The sequence below is a fragment of the Lepisosteus oculatus genome, chromosome 5 (genome assembly GCF_040954835.1).
Source record: "Lepisosteus oculatus isolate fLepOcu1 chromosome 5, fLepOcu1.hap2, whole genome shotgun sequence".
NCBI classification, from domain to species: Eukaryota; Metazoa; Chordata; class Actinopteri; order Semionotiformes; family Lepisosteidae; genus Lepisosteus; species Lepisosteus oculatus.
This window is the reverse complement of record NC_090700.1, coordinates 1376955-1396177: the sequence shown is the minus strand read 5'-3', so window position 1 is coordinate 1396177 and position 19223 is coordinate 1376955. Positions and strand designations below refer to the sequence as shown.

The 19223-nt window shown below is 43.6% G+C and overlaps 2 protein-coding genes across 2 annotated transcripts in view; one reads left to right on the top strand and one right to left on the bottom strand.

Moving 5' to 3' along the window:
- Positions 1–1617, bottom strand: part of micu2 (mitochondrial calcium uptake 2) — an 87154-nt gene extending 85537 nt beyond the window's left edge. Inside the window, exon 1 of the mRNA XM_069189825.1 lies at positions 1595–1617. The gene's annotated coding sequence lies outside the window, so the exon portion shown is untranslated. The remainder of the gene's footprint in view (positions 1–1594) is intronic.
- Positions 71–15320, top strand: LOC102693875 (fibroblast growth factor 9). The gene is made up of 3 exons (XM_006627728.3): positions 71–1137; positions 8226–8329; positions 14052–15320. Exons 1-3 carry the CDS (start codon positions 876–878, stop codon positions 14295–14297), a joined length of 612 nt encoding a protein of 203 aa, XP_006627791.1. The 5' UTR covers positions 71–875; the 3' UTR covers positions 14298–15320.
- Positions 15321–19223: the final 3903 nt, after the last annotated feature.

Sequence of the window (19223 nt, the reverse complement as noted above, 5' to 3'; positions counted from 1 at the left end):
GGAGAGCTCTGGCTGTCATGACTACCCCGGGAGACTACCTTAAACCCAGCCCAATGGTTGCTTTGCCTGCGTACTCTGCGTGCTGGATGGGGAGACTGAGAGAAGAGCCGCAGCTCAGTGCAGGAGTACAACATTTCACCGCGAGCTCCGCGGAAGGAACACCTGTTTCCACCCAGCCAAGAATTACAAGAAAAAAGGAAAGCGCTCTGGCGTATTTCTGTTCGCCGGTGATCGCCCAACATTCCCTGTACCTGGACATCTCTCATCTCTGACAGCTCTTGGATATTGCCTTTGCACATCAGAGAAGATCAAAGTTTTATGGTGGGATTCTGTCTGTGGCAGCACTGTGCGATCTCTAAAAACAACATATATGTTACACATTTGCACACTTGATTCCAGGATTCCTGCTGGTGCATGCAGTGTATAATACAGTAAAAACAGCGCATGCCTTTATGGAGGCAGAATCCATAATTCTGACGTAGCCTGAACATCTTAAAAATTCCCACAACGTCGGCTTTTTAAGTTGGCATGATCATTCCAACCTTAACTCTAATGGAGAAGCTATGGATTTTTATTCTTCAAACAGCTGGATGGGCTGAAGACCACATTACCTGTTAAGGTCTGGGGGATCTACCGTATGTATATAAATTATGTCAGTGCGTGATTATAAAGTGGCGGTTTCTTAGACTAACAGCGCTGTGACCTTGAACCCGTAGCAGTCAAAACAAAATATTACTTTTATTTATGCGTTTTAATGGATTAAAGGGAGAGCACCTTCACCAGTAACGGCAACGAGGAGAGGGAGTGGTAGAAGATCTCTTTGGTTGATACCATCATTATTGTTTATTCTCGTTCTCTAAAAGCAGAATCTTCTGATGGCTCCTTTAGGGGAAGTTGGGAACTATTTCGGTGCTCAGGATGCTCTTCCTCTGGGGAACGTGCCGGTTTTACCGGCGGATAATCCGCACCTGGTTCACTCTGAAGCCGGGGGGCTGCCCAGGGGGGCCGCGGTGACGGACCTGGATCATTTGAAGGGAATTCTCAGAAGGAGACAGCTTTACTGCAGAACCGGATTCCATTTAGAGATTTTCCCCAATGGTACCATTCAGGGTACGAGACAAGACCACAGCCGATTCGGTAGGTATATTAACTCTTCGGGTGCGGGATTTTGAAATGAAAACGTTTTTCCCCCCCTTTCATTCTCTTTCCTCACTCTCCGAGATGACTGCTACTAACTGCACATTCACGCGTCTGCATTTTCGAGGCAGATCGTTTCCTCTGTTTTGTTTTTAATGTGCTGCTCGGCCTTTGCACGACGAGGCCAAGAGGCGTAAAAACCGGGGATCCCCTTTATTTAAAGGTACAATTTCAGCACACTTCACAGGGGGAATCTACAGCATACCGCATCATATGAGTGAGTCAACACATTCTCCTTCTGTGTGTGTGCCTCTCTGCACCGCTGCTATGCCCGATGCGTAAAATCATAATCACACATGACATTGTACAAGTCTAGAAACAAAATATATTTAGGTCACAGGGAGTGGCTACTTCTGCAGTTTCTGAGCTAATTAGTGATTTATTTATCTGTACTCACCCTTTCGTTCGCTGCTATATCTTAGCGCCGCACGTGTAAAAAAGATGTTTCATTGTTGTGTCAGAGAGGTGTGTCTGCGAGAAATTTAAACCCATCGGGCATGTACAGTAGTTCTCGAATAGGAAGAGACTGTCTTGCCTGAATACTTCAGTCTCTCCAAGTGACCTCCGAGTTAAATTTAGCATCCGACCAGCAGAACGAGCATTACATAATCCAGAAGAACAATCATTTATCCGACTGTTACCGTGACCTACGGGAGGCACATTGTTATGTATTGACTTCGTAAAGCGTGCGTTTTGAAACGCAAAAGCCTGTATCTTGTCCATTACATTCTACGATAACGCTGGAATAGTTTTTCGCGTTTGAAAAAAAGAAGAAGACCGGACTAGAATGTAGAAACACTACGTTATTCTTATTCATGTGGTCGCTTATAGTTGACTGCGGACTGCGGCCACCTGCCTGCACTTCAGCTGGGGGATAAACACATGTCCCGAGGCGACTCGTCTTCTTCAAGATGAGTGATCGCCCGAACTTCGGTGCGCTTTTTTTAAAGTGGCGGTAAACAGTGAAAGATTCATCTTCCGATACCTGGGTCATCGATTGACCGATGCGCTGCAGATAAACGTAACAAGATGAAAAAACTTGTTCTGTGCTGGGGTCCTTCATAATAACAGTGCTTTAGAAAAGTTGTAGGCAGGTAGACAATAATGTGTTAGTACTAGACTGCGGTACCGGCAGTGCGTGCACAGTGCCCCTGCTTTTGGAGTGTGTTTTAGTGCAGGTGATGGCAGCGTTTCTCCTCGCCTGGGCAGCGTCGTCAACTTCAGCTGGGCAGCGTTTGCAGTGTGAGTGTGCCGGAGGCGTGCCCGGCGCTGCGACAGGGGCGTGCAAAGCCCCCCGGCCCGGCGGCTAACGAACACGTGTCCCGGGTCGCCCGAAGACGAGAAGCCGGTCTAACGCCGCTTGAAAGCGAGACCCGCATCACGCCTATCGCAGGTGCCTGGGAGTACTGCGATTGCACTGCTTCGCTTACGCTGGGCCGGAGGGCCAATCGGCAACCTGCTGGGTCCTATAACTGGCCGGGTAACCATCACATGCAAACCAGTAACATTTCAAGCCGTGGAAGGATCGACCGCATTAAATTTGACGCAGTGCGAGAGGCGCTGGAGATGCTATAGTTTCCCGAAATATCCTTCAGGCGTATTGACTGGTGGGGATGTTTTCTGCTTTCCTGCAGCTTTACCCTAATTATTCAAACGCGTGGCTGTCCAAGCCCACCTTGAGTGCTGAGAGCCTGTCAGAACTTTATATCATCTTTTCAAGCTCCTTTCGCAGAAAATAAATAGCCTAAAATGAACGGCCGGTTTCGAGAAATATTTGGGTTCTAAAGATAATCGTACCAATAAAATAATTTTAGATCGATGTATATATAAAGTTTACTTCACACGCAGGACGCTGTGTCTTTTTCACAAGAATATTTAAAAATAAATCCCTAAAAAGGGTGGCCAATCTGCACTGTACGTCTGGAATGAGAGCCATTTCAGCTTTCGATTTAATCTTCAATCGTGAAACACACCACTATTTAAGGGAAATGAATGCCTGGACGATTCTGCTCGCCATGTCTCTGGAAGTCAAGTGTGTGTGAGGAGGGAGTAATGTTGTAGGGTGAGGCTGTGGTCAGAGCTGGGAGGTTCTGATTCTGGTGCAGTAGGTCTCCAGCCCATTGTCGTTTGGGTCTCCCTGTCATCAACACTGTAAGATCACAGCCGTTTGTGCTGAGTGTTACACTTGCTTTACAGTCTGGGCTATTCCCAGCTGGAGAAATGAGTAAGATCAGATGGGCAGATGCCTGTTTCCCTGGTGCTGACTTCCATTCCGGTTTTGGATTGTGATCGGCCAACCTGGTGAGTCACAGAGACCTTAGATCTGTATTCAAGTTATTTCAGATGAGACTTCAAACTTAATCGCTGGTTATACTGGGGACATCAAAGAGGGAAAGTTGTAATTGCACATTTATGGACAGAAACCTGTAACCGTACAGTGTTATGATTCAATCCAGTACAGTTAATGAAACAGTGTAAGACTCTGAATCACTTGACTGTTGTTCCTTCTTCTGATTGAAAAGGGTCAGTTTCTCTTTTTTTTTTACATCCGCACAAATCAGCAATACCTGTTTTCTCATTTTTCTCTAAGAGATAGGTCTATAAAGAACAGAATAACTGTTATTGGGAATGTTTATTACCTGAAAAAACAATGTAGTTTAAACATCACATTTAAGTTAGAAAAGTTAAGGAAAGAGCCACAAATATTCCCTTGGAGTATGAGCTGCCAGTTTTCCAGTGAATGAGAAGTGCACTTTTATGAGTAGACATAACCCATTACTAAACACATAAGAAATATCATTGAATGATTTTAATACCATGCGTCACAATTATGAACATCTTATTGTGTGTATACCAACAATCCTGTCTCAGATTAACTAAAGGTCAGGTGTATGACAGTACAGTAAATCACAGAGAATATTAGTGATGTAGGATAACAGTACTACTGATGTACTGTAGTTTTCTACATCTGACCTTTATTTCTGTCTTTGGAGGCTGCATAGCAGATGGTGGATTAATACCACGTCCTTTGTGACTTTTTGAGACAAAGATGTCACAGCGAATCCAATAACTCTGGGCAGCAGAGGCGTGTCTGTTGCATCAGCAAAACCTCTGCATGTGCAGCATTAAAACTCCAGTCCCAGCAAAGCAGCACTACAGCAATAACGAGGTCACCCTTGCTGGAGGCCGTCCAGACAGGAGCCGAGCTGTGCTGAATGAGGATTACAAGGAGCACACCTTGCACTGTAACAAAATGGATTGGCTTTTACAGCATTGCAAGTAGTGCATATGTTCATAGCCTTCCGATCCGGATGTTCACATGAAGAGAACTATTCAGTCCACTGGCTTTTTATTGAATAAGATAGTCTGAGCATACTGTTCAGAGTAATGCCATAATAAATGATTTGTTAGGGTGGGTGAAGGTATGTTGTTTCACTCAGTTTCATGATGCATTTCCTCAGTCATGACTTCCTACAGTAAAGGATTCCGTATGTGTCCAGGGAACATACAGTACAGTATCTGAAAACATATGAAAAGAGAAGAAAAGAAACAGAGCATTTCGGCTGTGGGTTTCTGAAGAAGGCTCCTCAGCCATAACGTTTTGTTTGTTTTCTTCTCTTTTCAGCACGGAATAAGCCTTTACTTGTACCTTTGCAGTCTATGCACATGTTGATGCAGCTCCCTACTTGAACATATTTACCTGCTGTCTAGATTGTATCCATCATATGTGGTCAAGGTCTGGATTTAGCTTCCGTCTTCCAATATAATCACACAAGAAGTAATGGAAGGTTAATGTTGGTCTACACTGACATCTCCCTGTACCTTTAAATAGCTTCAGTCTGAATTAGTGACTTCATTATTTTTTGTTGCAGTCCACCAGTGTTGAGGTTTGTGGTATATCAGTTTTCCTGCACTGTTTTAAGTGCCAAATGTAAAAACATATCACATAAAAAGCAGGCAAAAACCGGAAGAAAGTGTTAAGTTGTGATTTTTCATCTTTACACTTTGTGATGCAAAACAGACAGTGTATTTGGATCTGCTGAATAGCGCCTGTGTTGTGACACATCTTTGTGTATTTATGCCATAATAATTTAGTCAGGACCCATGTTGTGTCTACTTCAACAGATCAACAAACACAACAGTTTGCATGTTATGTGATGAAAAGGAGAGTTGTTGTTGTCAGAGCAAACTGCACTTTGTAATAAGTGCTTAAAGAAAACCAACCGTGAACTAAAAGAACTGAAAATTTAATTGGTTCAGTAAATAAATAAATGTTGTCAGACATTTCTGATCCTCCTACTGGGAAAAGAAATGAAATATCTGTTAGATTGTACAGTGGCCACTGTCCTTTCTGAAAGTTTACATCAAACCATGAACTGAGCACTGTGCCCAGAGTCTCCAGCAACAGCTACACAAGCGTTTAAGAGGACAGACTGACACTTCCTCAGATATATAAAATCAGCATCAGGTGAGCAATTTGCCTTGACATGAAGAATTATCAGGTTGCACCCTGTGGTGTCCTGGTAAAAACATTTGCATTCATTGACAATGTGCTGAAATGTGTTGTACTGTGGTAAACACAATGAGCTTCTGGGTACCTCTGTTTTCTAAACCAAATAAAAATAAGTTTTAGTAACAGCACATTGGGTAATGGATTAGAGGTGTCTGCGCTATAAAAATGTTTTACAGGTTCTTTTAAATTAGTAACATCCATACATAGCGATTGTACAGCAGTTTGTATTTAACATGCCTAGATGTGCTGACGTCATGCAGCTAACATGCTGGATAACTCCTGTACAGCTACGTCTCCATCACTCTGCTCCCCTGATGGTCAACACTTCAGAATATCCGACAAATAATAATCATTCCTTGCTTTTATACGGCGCTCTCCATGCCAAAGGATCTCAAAGAGCTGTGTGCAAAGGAGGAGGCTGACCTTACCAGCCATGGAACTGCAGCTCCACCTGTAAAATGCACATTTGTGAACAACTCAGGGGCTGTGCTCCATTTCTGGTTAAACTGCAGACACAATTGCTGCCATACAGTCACAGTTAACCCATGCGTTACACATGCTACATGTTTGCTATTCTTAATCAAATCACCAAATCTCTATCAAGTTGCAAGGCTTATTTACATATACAGTATGTTTTTCTTCTGAAGTGTCACAGAACATAACACAACCCTTCAAAAATGATTTTTAGTTTCACAGTCCTAAAGTGCTACCTATAGGGAAATGGGGCTGCAATGCATCATTTCAGTCTGTTTTGCATATCTGATTAACAGCTGGCAAGGAGAAGGCTCTTTTTGGAGAAGGCTTTTGTTTCAAGGAGTAATGAAAGTACAGCCAACAATACTGGAAAAGGTTAATGCTGGAAACTCAAACACAATACACATATTTCTTTTGGACAGGACTGTTGGAATTTTTTTCAACATACCCACCGTATAAATTTAATATATAATAAAGTGAGTCTGCTAATCCTGTCCTAAGGCGCTCTTCTGCAACATCGACGGGCTCTCACTCTGCCTTCTTGTTACGAATGCACTGTCTCCTCTCTTCTGTAAATCAGCCTGTTACCTCAGAAGAACCGGATCCGAAGGCTCCTAAACAAGGTGCTTTCGAGGTTCCCGGTTAAAAGGCTATGTCCTTGACATACATGTAATAAAACTAAACACGTTTCAGTTACAGTCAGCTTTGATTCCTCTCTTTCCTCTCGTTAGCTTTAGGTTTCGAGCCTCTTGTGTCAGCCTCCATGTGTGTTTCAAGCTCCCTCTGTCCAGCAGGCATGTCCTGGACAAGTTTCGTGTGCCGATACTGGAGACAATACACGTTATCTAAGGAGAGAGAAAATATTAAAGAATGAATTGAGAAACCTCTCAAAACCCTTAAAACACTTCAGTTTTAGGTTAAATATGTGGTCAGTGGGACAGACGGGAAGCATAGGTATCCAACACTCTTTAAAAAGACGTACATCAGAGACAGGAAGTATTTCGCCAGATAACATTTCGATTCAGTGTTCTCTTGTTTTACTCCGAGAATAAAAATACAGGAACACTGTGCTCTACAACCACATTATTAGGCATTCTGCACATGTTGTTGTACCCAAAACCAACTGCAAAGACTGGGAGGGTAAGCCATGCATCAGAATTTGTGCATCAGGACAGAGGACGAGGAGGAGTGGTATCTAGCATGTGGTGACATGCTGTGAGTTAGTTGGGTGGCTGGTCCTCTTCTAGATAATAAGCCATCAACCTTAACCTCCAAGCCTAATACGAATACTTCTATGTTGAGCCCAATAAGCGGTTTATATTTTTACCTCTTTTTTATGGTTTACTGCAGCCATTAGGAATGTCCCATGACGACAACAGGTCATTAAAACAAACTAAACCAGTCCAGAGAGCATGATGATGAGGTGTGGTCTCTGTAATCACTAGCTCGTTAGGATCAATTAAAACGCAGCTCTTAATGGGCAGGAATGGACTATCGCTTGGCATGGCCTGTTACCTGTTACCTGTTACCTGTTACCCTCCACAGGAACGGTCCTCAGCCTTGAGCCTTCCATGCGCTTCTTCCGACAGGAGGCCGATGTGGCCCCGCTGGGTTTTGCTACTGAGCTGGGAGTCCCATTCAGAATTATCCCCTGAGTAAACACTCCAATGATTGATGTGTATTACTCCTTGGACAAGGCTTTTGTTCCTGTCTGTGGCTGACTGGACCAGTTCTTTGCCCTGTGGTAACGGTTCATGTGCAGGGGGGTCGTAAAGGGATTCTTTCCTTGCTTGAACCTTTCTCGCAATGGGTTCACCCATCCTCCTCGTTAATATAACCATTTATACTCCTAGTGCTAGTGCAGCATAAATGTATAAATGGGTGAAGTTTTAGTTAGCTGTGGATAAAAAACATCGGGCAATTAAAGCTGATAACCGAGCCAGCCCGAGTCCTCCTCGGTCTCCAGGGCTGCGTGCTTGCAGAGCAGTGCTACGTGCGGTGTGGCTGTTTGCGGGAAACGTCCTCTGCTTTGTCTTCTCAGGTATACTGGAGTTTATAAGCATAGCTGTGGGCCTCGTCAGCATCCGCGGCGTGGACAGCGGCCTCTACCTCGGGATGAATGAGAAGGGGGAGCTGTATGGGTCGGTAAGTTCAATACACAACCGCAGGTCGTGGCGTAAGATTGCACAACCCGCTTCACTGACAAAGACAACAGGCTGAGGCGCTTCAAGGAGATGTCTTTTTCCACCGTTACTTTTGATGGATCTCTTGCAAAACAATACACTCCCACAGAAGTGTCCTGGTTACACAATTAAACTTCTGTCATAATACTCTGTTTAAAAAGACATTTGTTATGAATTCATGTACAGTAATTAGGATCCTTGATTTATTAAAACAAGACAATCATAAGGAGCCCAAGTAGTTCCCTACTTTGGCAGGTTAAGTCAGACAGGTGTGGGTTTGTTACCTACTGTATAGCTTTCCATTTGCAGATCTAAAGAAGTTTGTTTTTTTAATCTGAGAAGAGCATCATTTTATTATGAGGGTAATGAAAGTGTTTGAAAGGAAAGTGTTGCCCAGGGCTCTCACTTTATAACATCAGATCACATGGCTCTTTTATGTGCTCGTGCTCAGAATTTGAACTGAAACTGAAAGATTTGTACACTGCAGTCTCAGGATATTTCAGCCAGCTCTCATCTGACTCACAACGGTGTATACTTCTATAGCAGCATAAACCATTCAGAATGGTCTTGTTAGGGGACTGAGGGTGTTGTGAAGACAAACAGGGAGCTCCTAGCAGGGACAGACTGGGTCCTGCGACTGTTCTTATTTACACGTTCTTTGCTGCCATAGAGCAACGCGCTCAAAAGCTGCATGTCAGCATTAACCCCTCACTCAAGGCTGCTCGATTGACAGATGCACCTGGTTTGGACCTCTGTTGGCCGTTGGGGGGCAACGTTTTAGATCTCTTCCAAGCAAAGGCAACATTATCTGCTTACAATGACCAGAGAGGACATGACACAATTACATTCACACTGTAAGGATGTTGGGAGTAATATAAGTGGCAGTTGTCAGGGGTTACTGTGGTCCATGTCGGCTCTTGTATATCTGATTATTGTATATTTAGGGCTTAGCCACACTGCCCATAAAGCTTCAGTAATGTAGTAGCTGCTAAATATAACAGACCCTTGTTGAACCGTAACTCATAAGTTGAACTTGTTGAACTAAAATCTCATAAGAAGCCCCAGTTCTGACTGTTTCGCTCGTCACCAAAAGGGCCGAGGTGAAAGGGATGGTTGCTACCACACGAGGGAGAGGTCGTAGGAGAGTTTTACCCAAATGTGTGGTCAGAAGAGAAGTTGGGTGTTTGACTCAACAACAGTTGGGAATCTGCAAACATAATTCATAAGTAGGATCCAGAGTCTCTTCGATCACCATCCAGGGTTGGTCCAGTGAATTTGGGGTTCGTGGGAGAGCTTCATGGTAACATAAAAAAGACATGAATTTGTCAAATGGCAACTAGTGACTCCCACGTCAGTTGGGACAAAGTGATACAGGAGGAAGAAACACAAATGGAGTTTTTGGACAGTGTCATCATGAGTCTGATTAGCACAGAAAGAAAGTAATTGATGAGAATCAAAAGAAAGTCGTTCCTTCTGAGAAGAACAGAAATATTCTGATCTGCTTCAGGATTGGTTTGCGTCCCCTGGTCCTCATGTCCTAGACAGATTACAAAGTTGCCAAGACACTTCTCTCATGAAGCTCATGCTTTGTCACAAGTTGGCTGTTCAACAGGGTATCAACTCAAATCCCATGTCAAACTCAATGAGGCAAAGGTAGAGCAGAAAAATATGTGTTCTTGGTTGTCACAGCCTCCAATAGAGGACCTGTGGAGTTTCTTTTAATATCCTTATGTTTAATAACCTATTAAAAGTCTACAGAAAGCACCTTCTCAAAGTTGCCAAGACCAAAAGAGGACTCATAAACTCACTTGGTTAAGAATACATTTGATCATTGTGTATTTAGAAACATGTAACTGTTTTTGACAGGTGTTCTTTTTAGTTATAAAATATTGAAACTCAAGCAAGCCTTTGAATTATTTCTCTAAACATACTAAATGTATTCATGGATTTTAAATTCAGCTTTTAGATACAGTTCATTGTAGGTATGAGTAACTTTGGAATCTTATTGTTTCCAAAAAGAAAGGTTCTGTTCACTATGGTCTGCAAGATGCCATATTACTTGATACCATATCTTCAGAAGGTCTCACAAGTCATAAATAATATTTAATCAGTGTTAAGAATCTTTGAGAGCAAATTGGTTTTTAAAGTTACTTAAAATTTCTTTTTTTAAAAACTTTATTTAAAATGTTAACTTAATTGTAACATTTAGGTGGGAGTGGATGCAATGCTTTTCTGCAGCTCCCTGTTTCTTCACCTTGTTTTTTGTCAGACTCAGTTCTTATACAATATCTAGTATCAACGTTGTCTTGTGGTTGTATTTCGAAATGCTTGGCACCACTGTGGAGCACATAAGCAATTCTGATCAGTGGGCTACGTTTGATCTAAAAGACAGTCTTTCATCACAGGGAACGCCTTTGGTTGAGTTATTCGTTATCATATTACACTGTTTTATTTGTTAGTTTAAACCTAATTACTTGGAAGTGAAGTTTGTTTGTTTTGGGTGCTCTTCCAGCAGGTCATTCTTTGGCTTTGTTTATGGTCTAACTTGTAGCTACTTGCTGCCAGAGGTAAAACCAGTCTTAAGGTTTTCTTCAAGATCTCCTCAGTCCTCTGCTAAGGCGCTCCACTGCCTTCTCTTTTACACTTGGCTGTGTCTGCTCTTGCACCACACAGAGAATGTGCTTGGATTTCCTTAATTGGGCTGCTTCTTCCAACAAGGGTTTCTTGGTGGCAAAATGACATCAAAACACTATCTGTGTGCAATCTCTGTAATGAGATCATCTGTGAGTCTCCCTAGTGATAGGAAAATGCTCAGGCCTTATCCAGTGGACTGTTAAATAGGTCTTCAGAGCGTCTTCTTCTTATCTGCAAATAGACAGGCAAGCAGGGTGAGGTTGTGTCTTCTTATCACTGACAAGTTCAGTTGGATGACATGCCATATGGACACACAAAGTTATTTTTCTTTGAGCAGAATACTGTAACATGAGGAACTGTTTAACAATGTGAAATATGTCATCTCCCCAACACCAGACAGGTGATATAGACAGCCTGTTTTCATATAGACGCCTCTATAGAAAAATATGAAAAAGCTCTTTCTCTGGAAATGTGTGGAAGTTTTCGGTACAGTCAGAGCCGAACCTAAATGCTGCAGTTGCCATGGGAGCACCTTGTCCGGCTTGGAGCCGAGTCAGATTCTTTCCATCCCCCGAAGTAAAGATGATAAACTCCAGGAGAACAGGAACGTCCACCGCAGCCCGTCGCAAACAGCAGAGCATGTCGTGATTCTTCTCTGATGAAGCCAACCCCTGCTGTAGGTGGGATGTGTGACCATAATAATGCTGCCAACAGCAACAACAGTAATAAAATCACCTGCAGGTTACAACTTGGTAAATGTGAAGCAGGAATTCCTCGGAAGGGCCATAATAACAGGTGGACTTTGGGAGATGGCCCTGGGAAAACCGCCAGGACTGAATTAAAGGCTGCGTGGGTCATTCCTTAGTCTGTTTTTCCACACGTTTAAAGTGCGCAGCTCTGCTGGAATGTGTGTGCAGATCACTGAATCACCCTTTTCCCTGATCGAGTTATTCTGCCCCCTTCCCAGCGTGTAACAGGGACGCTGACATGTTCCAGAATTCAGAGGAAGGCACGGAGAGTGCAGGACTTTGCTTCACTTCGTGGTTTTGCCACTAATTGAACCATGGAGAACAAACTTGCCAAGTCTCGCCAAGTAGCATTAATTAAAAGCAAGGCCATATTTGAACACCAGTAAGATCTTACGTCTGTAGCCAGAATGTAAGAAAATCACAGAAGTATCATCTATTGGCATTAGGAAAAAAATAACATTGCTTCATAACATTTCTTAAAAACAACCCTTTGGATCTGCATTACTTAGGGAAAGTATCTCTCATTCGGCTGTTGCTGAACAAGGGGACTCTGTTTCTTTCCATTCTTCCTCTGCTCTCACTGCCGCTTCAGGAATTTTCTGGCTTCTGCGAGTTGGACTTTTCACCCCCTTAACATGAATTATGGATCATTTTCGAAGCACTGTCTTGACGTTTTCAAGAGGCGCTCAGAGCCTGCATCTTAAAACCACCCCCGACTCTACCGATCTAACACGCGAGGTTTCGAACACGCAGCCCCCCCGTGGCTGGTGGGGACGAAGTGAGAGACCTGTCGGCACGTAAGCCACACGCCAGCAGGGCTCCCCGGATGCGCTGTTCGTGACGCAGGGGGCGAGGTGAGCCCGGACGCGCTGCCAGTTCCCACACAACAGCTAGCGCTCACTGCCTGCGTCCTGTGGGATTCAGCCTGGGTCCAGGCTCTCGAGCTGGAGTTCCGTGAAGTGTGCCAGAAAAATACATCTGTGCTGCAGTTCCTTTAAAGTCCTCTGCTTTGATGAGGTCGGGTGGGGGGGAATCCACAATAACGCGACACTACCCCCGTGATCTTTCCCCGTGATCTGTGTGTTTGTGTTCTTGATGGGCGAAGTCAGCTGCAGCTACTGTGCGTCTGTTAGCACTCGCTTAACCCCTTGAAAGACACCCCGTCGTGCAATCATGCGGCTTCTTCGTGTCTTGTGTTCGCTTGTAACACACAATCACGGAGGACAATGCTGCTGGCAATGCCTGAGAGGTTATGACAAAAACAAAGATTGCAGAATAATTCTGTTCCACTCTAGCATGGGATACTCATTTTCACAATGAAAAATAATACGAATCACCTCGCTGAGTATAATGTCATATATTTTGAGAGATTGCGTGGCTCTTAAGATTGCTATTAATACATCTCACTTCCTTACATCGCGTGTGTAATGTAAAGGAAGTTTGGATGCTGAGAAAGTTAGAAAGGCGGAAGAACAACCTACAGTTATAGTTGGCACATGGCAAACTTGTGACAAAAATAAGTGAAAAGTAACAGCATGTACAGTATGTCAATATTTGTGTGTGCACACTTTGTTTTTTTCTGCAGCACCAGATACCACCCCATCTTATTGTTTTTTGAACATCTTTTGAGTTCTGCGTCCCATGAGGTTTCTGAGGGTAGAATCAAGTGGGACTAGTCTCTAAGTATTTTTCACCCATTTTCTCCCTTCAAATCCCCCAACTTAAGTTTAGATGATCGCCGCTTTGGCAGTGCCAGTGTCGCTTGCGGAGCTCGGAAAGGCTCTGGCAGGTGTAATGTTTACACAAACATCACAGTCGCATCATGTATATATTAACCTGATGTGTCGTTATAATGTTAATGGCCTATTCGATTTTACAAGCAAACGTTTCTCAGTCGACAGTAATAAACTGCGTTAGCTCACCTCAATGAAATTTGACAACAGGTAATATCCCATCGGGACAAGTGAATGTTTCATCATGAACATATCCCTTCTCAGCACGGTCAAGATTTCTCGGAAAGGAAGCTCGAGGGTTTTCAGTCTCTGTATTATCGGTGCAATAACGGAACCTGGAACAGCCTCTTCTGCAACCGTTGGAAACGTGAAAATTTATTTTTTTAAGTTGACTTAAAAAATATTGTTTCCAACCCTTTCTGCTTTGTGGCTGCCTCGTGTTTAACTACACTTGATCAACTTGAAGGGTGCTTTTTACAACTTTCTGTGCGGCAAATTAGCTTTAAGAATGTGTACCTTTTATTGATACACCTGTCTAGCACTCATCTCTTCTGTGTTTGCTCTGCAGGAAAAGCTGACGCCGGAGTGTGTGTTCCGGGAGCAGTTTGAGGAGAATTGGTACAACACGTACTCCTCCAATCTATACAAACACACGGACACTGGACGAAGATACTATGTGGCGTTAAATAAGGACGGCACTCCGAGAGAAGGGACTAGGACTAAAAGGCACCAGAGGTTTACACACTTTTTACCAAGACCTGTGGACCCTGACAAAGTACCCGAACTATATAAAGATATTTTAAGCCAAAGTTGATAATAACATACGGTTTTTTTTCTGGTTTGAGCCCTTAAAAGTGGAAACGACGACAACAACAACAACAACGACAACAAAACAAACTAAAAAAAATATATAAAACAGAATAGAAACAAAGCAGACAACAAACACTCTAGAGATTTTTGTGCGGTGGGCTCTTATTGATTAGCTGTGTCATCACATCAGCTGCACTGTTGCCAAACTTCGCCGCATGCATAATGTATGATGCAGGCTTGGATGGAACGTGCCGGTTTCTGTCCTGCACTTAAAATACGGTCTGTCCTGTTAGAGGGGAGCCCGCTCGCTCGGTTTCGTCACCAGGGGCAACGCAAGACGGGATGAGAGCCGGAGAGAGGCGCCTGGACCCGTGGAGAGAGGCAGAGAGGGAGACTGAGACTGAGAGGGGTGTGGCCCGATGCATGTTGAGAGACGGACACGCTTTTCATATTTTTTTCTCCACCAACCCCCCCCCATCAGTTCCTCCTCATCTTATATCAGCATCGCTGCGTTCGGGTTTTGGCTGGTGGCCTGCTCACGCCTATCCTGTATGAACGGTGGCATGTACGATGCAGTCTTAAAAAAAAAAAAGGCAAGAGACGTTTTCAGTTATCAGCTCCTTGGAGCTTAAAGCAAAGACCTCTTAGTAAAAAGAAAAAAAAAAGAAACCTTAAATTTATTTATAGAAAACTTTCAAAGGCAACATTATATTTATTTTATATATTTATTTATTATATAGAGTTTATTTTTAATGAAATATGTATAGACCAAGATAGGCATTTCGGAAAGCTTTAGATGCTGTAGGCATGTTGTGCCGGAGGCCGTGGTATCTTCGTGGACGAACACAAATCCTGTCGGCATGGACAGAAGATATTCTAGTGACCCTTATTGTACTGAAGGTGACAATCTATTTTTTGCCCATATTATTGTAATAATATGCACAGCACTCATGACACTGAGTATCCACTCTTCTTACCGCTTGTTTCATAGCTTTCCCTGAGGATTAAAGAAAAACCTGGGTCCTGACTGTTCCTACGCTGTGTCTTTTGTGTCTTCCTGTCTGATGTCTCCCCACTCTCGTGCTTTCTCTCAGGAGGGAGGATTTACATCGAAAAAAGGAAGCAGGCCAAACCTGCACCCCTTTGTTTAAAAACCATTATCTTTCATAAACTCAGCAGTCACGGGGCCTGAAATCAGACTGCTCGTTACATGGACATCTGTCCCGGTGTTCTCTTCAGCTCCCAGTCCGGTGTTCTTGTAGCACACATTGAGATTCTGTCAGGAAGGACTCGTGCACACACCACATGTGTTTTATGAGTGTTTGCCACTTCTCTCAAGGTTAAATATTGCCCACTCTGATACAACTGTTATGTCTCGCAAGGACCTTGTTCTGTTCTAAACGTGAAAACAAAATGATCACGTTTCAGGGCTATAGAAACCTAGCAGAAGGAATGTGTCATATTAAACTTTGCCAGTTGCTTTTTGGTGACTGTCACCTGAGTAGCTCTGAGGTGTATTGATTTCTACACCAGCGACATTTACTTAAGGTAAGAACAGGATTAAAAAACACCTGAGGAAGTGGATTTCGTTTTGAGGACACAACCCAACATGCACGACTCAATCACTGATGCGTGAGACATATTTCCCAATATTTCCCTAATATTTCATGTTGTTTACTATTATGAGTATCCAACACATGTGTGATAGTTTTTTTATCTATCAGACTGGACTGATGGTCTGAATATCATAATACAGTACCTTATATCTCACTGAAGAATGGCTTTGCTATAGGAAAAAGAATAATAGTTTAGTAAACATCTTAGTAAGTTATGAGTGAGTTAATAAAACACCCCACATGGAAAATCCATTCTTTGGTGATACCCCAAATCACCAAATCACCAGACTTAGATGTCTGTCTAAGTGAGGTTATATTAATGTTGGTCACCTTTTATTCTGTCAGCATGCCTTAGCCTGTCTAGAGTCCATCACTGTTTCTGAGGCGAGGATATGTATTAAGCAAATATCTTCAGTGAGTTGTATCACTTAACAATAATTGATATTCCCTGAAAAAAAAACCCACGATTGCTCTGATGCAATCTGATGCAGTTTGTTTCACCTGTTAGAACGCTTATGGAAAGTGCCTCTCATTAAGTCCTGCGCTCTGCTTTACGCCCTACACAGGGTCCGGTTGTTCGGGAACCTTCTGTCTCCACAGCACCAGCAGTGTGCGGGGCTCTCCTCCACCTGCGTTTGCACTTAAGACGAAAGTGACAGAGCCCCACTGTGCGCGGCACGGCTCACGTCCGATCTGCCAGCGCACGTCCCTTCACAGTGCTGCATCACACTGTAAACAGGTCACTAGGCAACTTATTGTTAGCGTGCCCTTCAACCTAGCCTCCTACTGCAGAGATCTGCTGTGGAAGGAGAGCGCGAGGAACAGCACAGACACCACAAAAATTCATTATTGAGTTTCTGCAATTGACTTTCATGTTGGTCGGCTTAATTTGAGTTGTTCCTAATTACTATACACATCCAGTTTGGCACAATGGGAGTTTATTTCTAACCCCCAGGTATGGTAGCTGTGGAAGTGAGACAGTGTGAGGTGGATGCTTCCCAGTTTGACCACATCTGGCTGTGTATTCGAACAAAAAAAAAAGGATCAATCCCTCTTCTAGAGCCTTTAAGTGATCATATTTAAAAAGATTTGCTTTGATTTAACCAAAAACATTTTTTTAAATTCCATTTCGGCATCGTGAACATTTCTTAGTTGAAGTTGCAAATTAGGTTGCAAATTTAAAACTGCAATAGCAATACATTCCAGATATTTGCATAAATAATAATAATTAAATATTATTATATTAAATTATGCATTATTGAATATTAATTAAACAAGTTATTAACTAAAATATTGCAGTATAATCTTCAATAATATTGTTGAATCTGGCAGATTGATCCCAATTACCAGATCTTTTAAGCAGACATATTCACACAGTACTGGACATTAATCCAGATACCAGTGACATCTCCACCTGGGATAGATTCACCCTGAAAAAGTAAGCTTTACTTGGCATTAGAAGTGTAGCATTTGATTTGAATGTTACTCCAGACATGTTGCATGACCCCAGCTGTGGTCCAGAAGACCCTTTTTCACCTGACCAGCTGGACCTGAGTGCTGTCCCAGGAGACACCACACCTGAGTGACACTGAGAGAGCAGGCACACGAGAGACTAACAGCTGGACCTGAGCGCTGTCCCAGGAGACACCACACCTGAGTGACACTGAGAGAGCAGGCACACGAGAGACTAACAGCTGGACCTGCACGCTGTCCCAGGAGACACCACACCTGAGTGACACTGAGAGAGCAGGCACACGAGAGACTAACAGCTGGACCTGAGCGCTGTCCCAGGAGACACCACACCTGAGTGACACTGAGAGAGCAGGCACACGAGAGACTAACAGCTGGACCTGCACGCTGTCCCAGGAGACACCACACCTGAGTGACACTGAGAGAGCAGGCACACGAGAGACTAACAGCTGGACCTGAGCGCTGTCCCAGGAGACACCACACCTGAGTGACACTGAGAGAGCAGGCACACGAGAGACTAACAGCTGGACCTGTGCCGTTTCTTAAATGTTACTGGAGAGGTGGCATATAACCTGAGAAGTGAGTGAGTGCATTGCACCACCTTCAGAAGAAATGACAAATACTGTATATACCGAACCCGGGGATCTCCACTGGGGGAGGCTTCATATCATCCTAGACTATTGCAGCCGGGCCCTGTGTCCAGCCAGCTTTGTGGAAATGCAAAAGAAAGCCATGCGTACAGTTGCCCCAATGTGTCCCCGCAGGACCAGGTCAGAGGGGTGGGCCCCACGCTCAAGGCACAGTGACATCATCAACTCCACGTCTGCCAGTGACATCAGACCTGCTTTAATAAACCCGTGGCTTGTCCATGCCATGTGTCTGCTCCATTAATACTCTCTTCTACTGATCTCACCCGTAACACTTTCCATGGGTCATGGCTGAAATCCGGCCAGGATGCAGGGTTTCCATGGTGGAGGCGGGCATGGTGTGTGTGTGAGGGTGGCTGTCACTGGAGCCCAGTCGCTTCGGCCTTCTGGCCGTGTGGCCAGTCCCCCCCCGCTTGGACGTCACTCACCTCAACACAGCTCACCTGTGCCTCCAGGCTGCATGGCTGTACAGCTTGCAGGGGGCTTTTTCCTTGTATGCTGTTTACTGTAACTCTCCAAATTTGAAATGATCGAAAAAAAAACTCCGATATAGCACTGCCTCTGCACGCCCACTGTCTTTTAATGTTCCATGCTGCCACCCTGGAATATTTTACCCACCACTCAGCTGGACGTAGTGTCCTGAGAGCCGTCCGTACTCATGGCTTTACAGGTTCCACCTGGGCTGAGATGAAGGGCCGGCCAGCAGGACACTGCGATCTGATTTGTATCTGTCAAACTGCTCTTCCTTCCACAGTGAAGTCTGAAATTGCATTTTGAATATTATGGTTGGAATATTTAAAGAAGATATTGTTATACAGTATGGTCAGGAACATGCTACTGTCTGTAAACGTGTGCATGCAGGTGTGTTAATATTACTTATGCAGGTCTGTCATTTTTATATGTGTGTAAGTAGAAGTGTTAGCTTTATTTATGTGTGCAATAGTATCATACGGGTGTATAAAGAAGCATGTTAGCATTCTATATGTGTGTATGCTGGTGTGTTGGGACTGTGCTCCTAGGTTTGTATGCTATTATTATATATCTTCATAAACAGGTATGTTAGTATTATATAGTGTATGTGCGTACACAGGTTTTATAGTATTGTATATCTGTGTGTGTTGGTGTCAGGATTAGATACAGTAAGTGCATAGCATATATGTTAGTCTTATATATTTTTGGTTATAGGTAGGCTTTAGA

Excerpts from the sequence above, each read along its gene's own strand:
- LOC102693875 (XM_006627728.3), top strand. The coding sequence starts at position 876 with ATGGCTCCTTTAGGGGAAGTTGGGAACTATTTCGGTGCTCAGGATGCT. Across the intron at positions 1,138-8,225 it reads ACAAGACCACAGCCGATTCG|GTATACTGGAGTTTATAAGC; the intron begins GTAGGTATATTA and ends TTGTCTTCTCAG. Across the intron at positions 8,330-14,051 it reads AGGGGGAGCTGTATGGGTCG|GAAAAGCTGACGCCGGAGTG; the intron begins GTAAGTTCAATA and ends TTTGCTCTGCAG.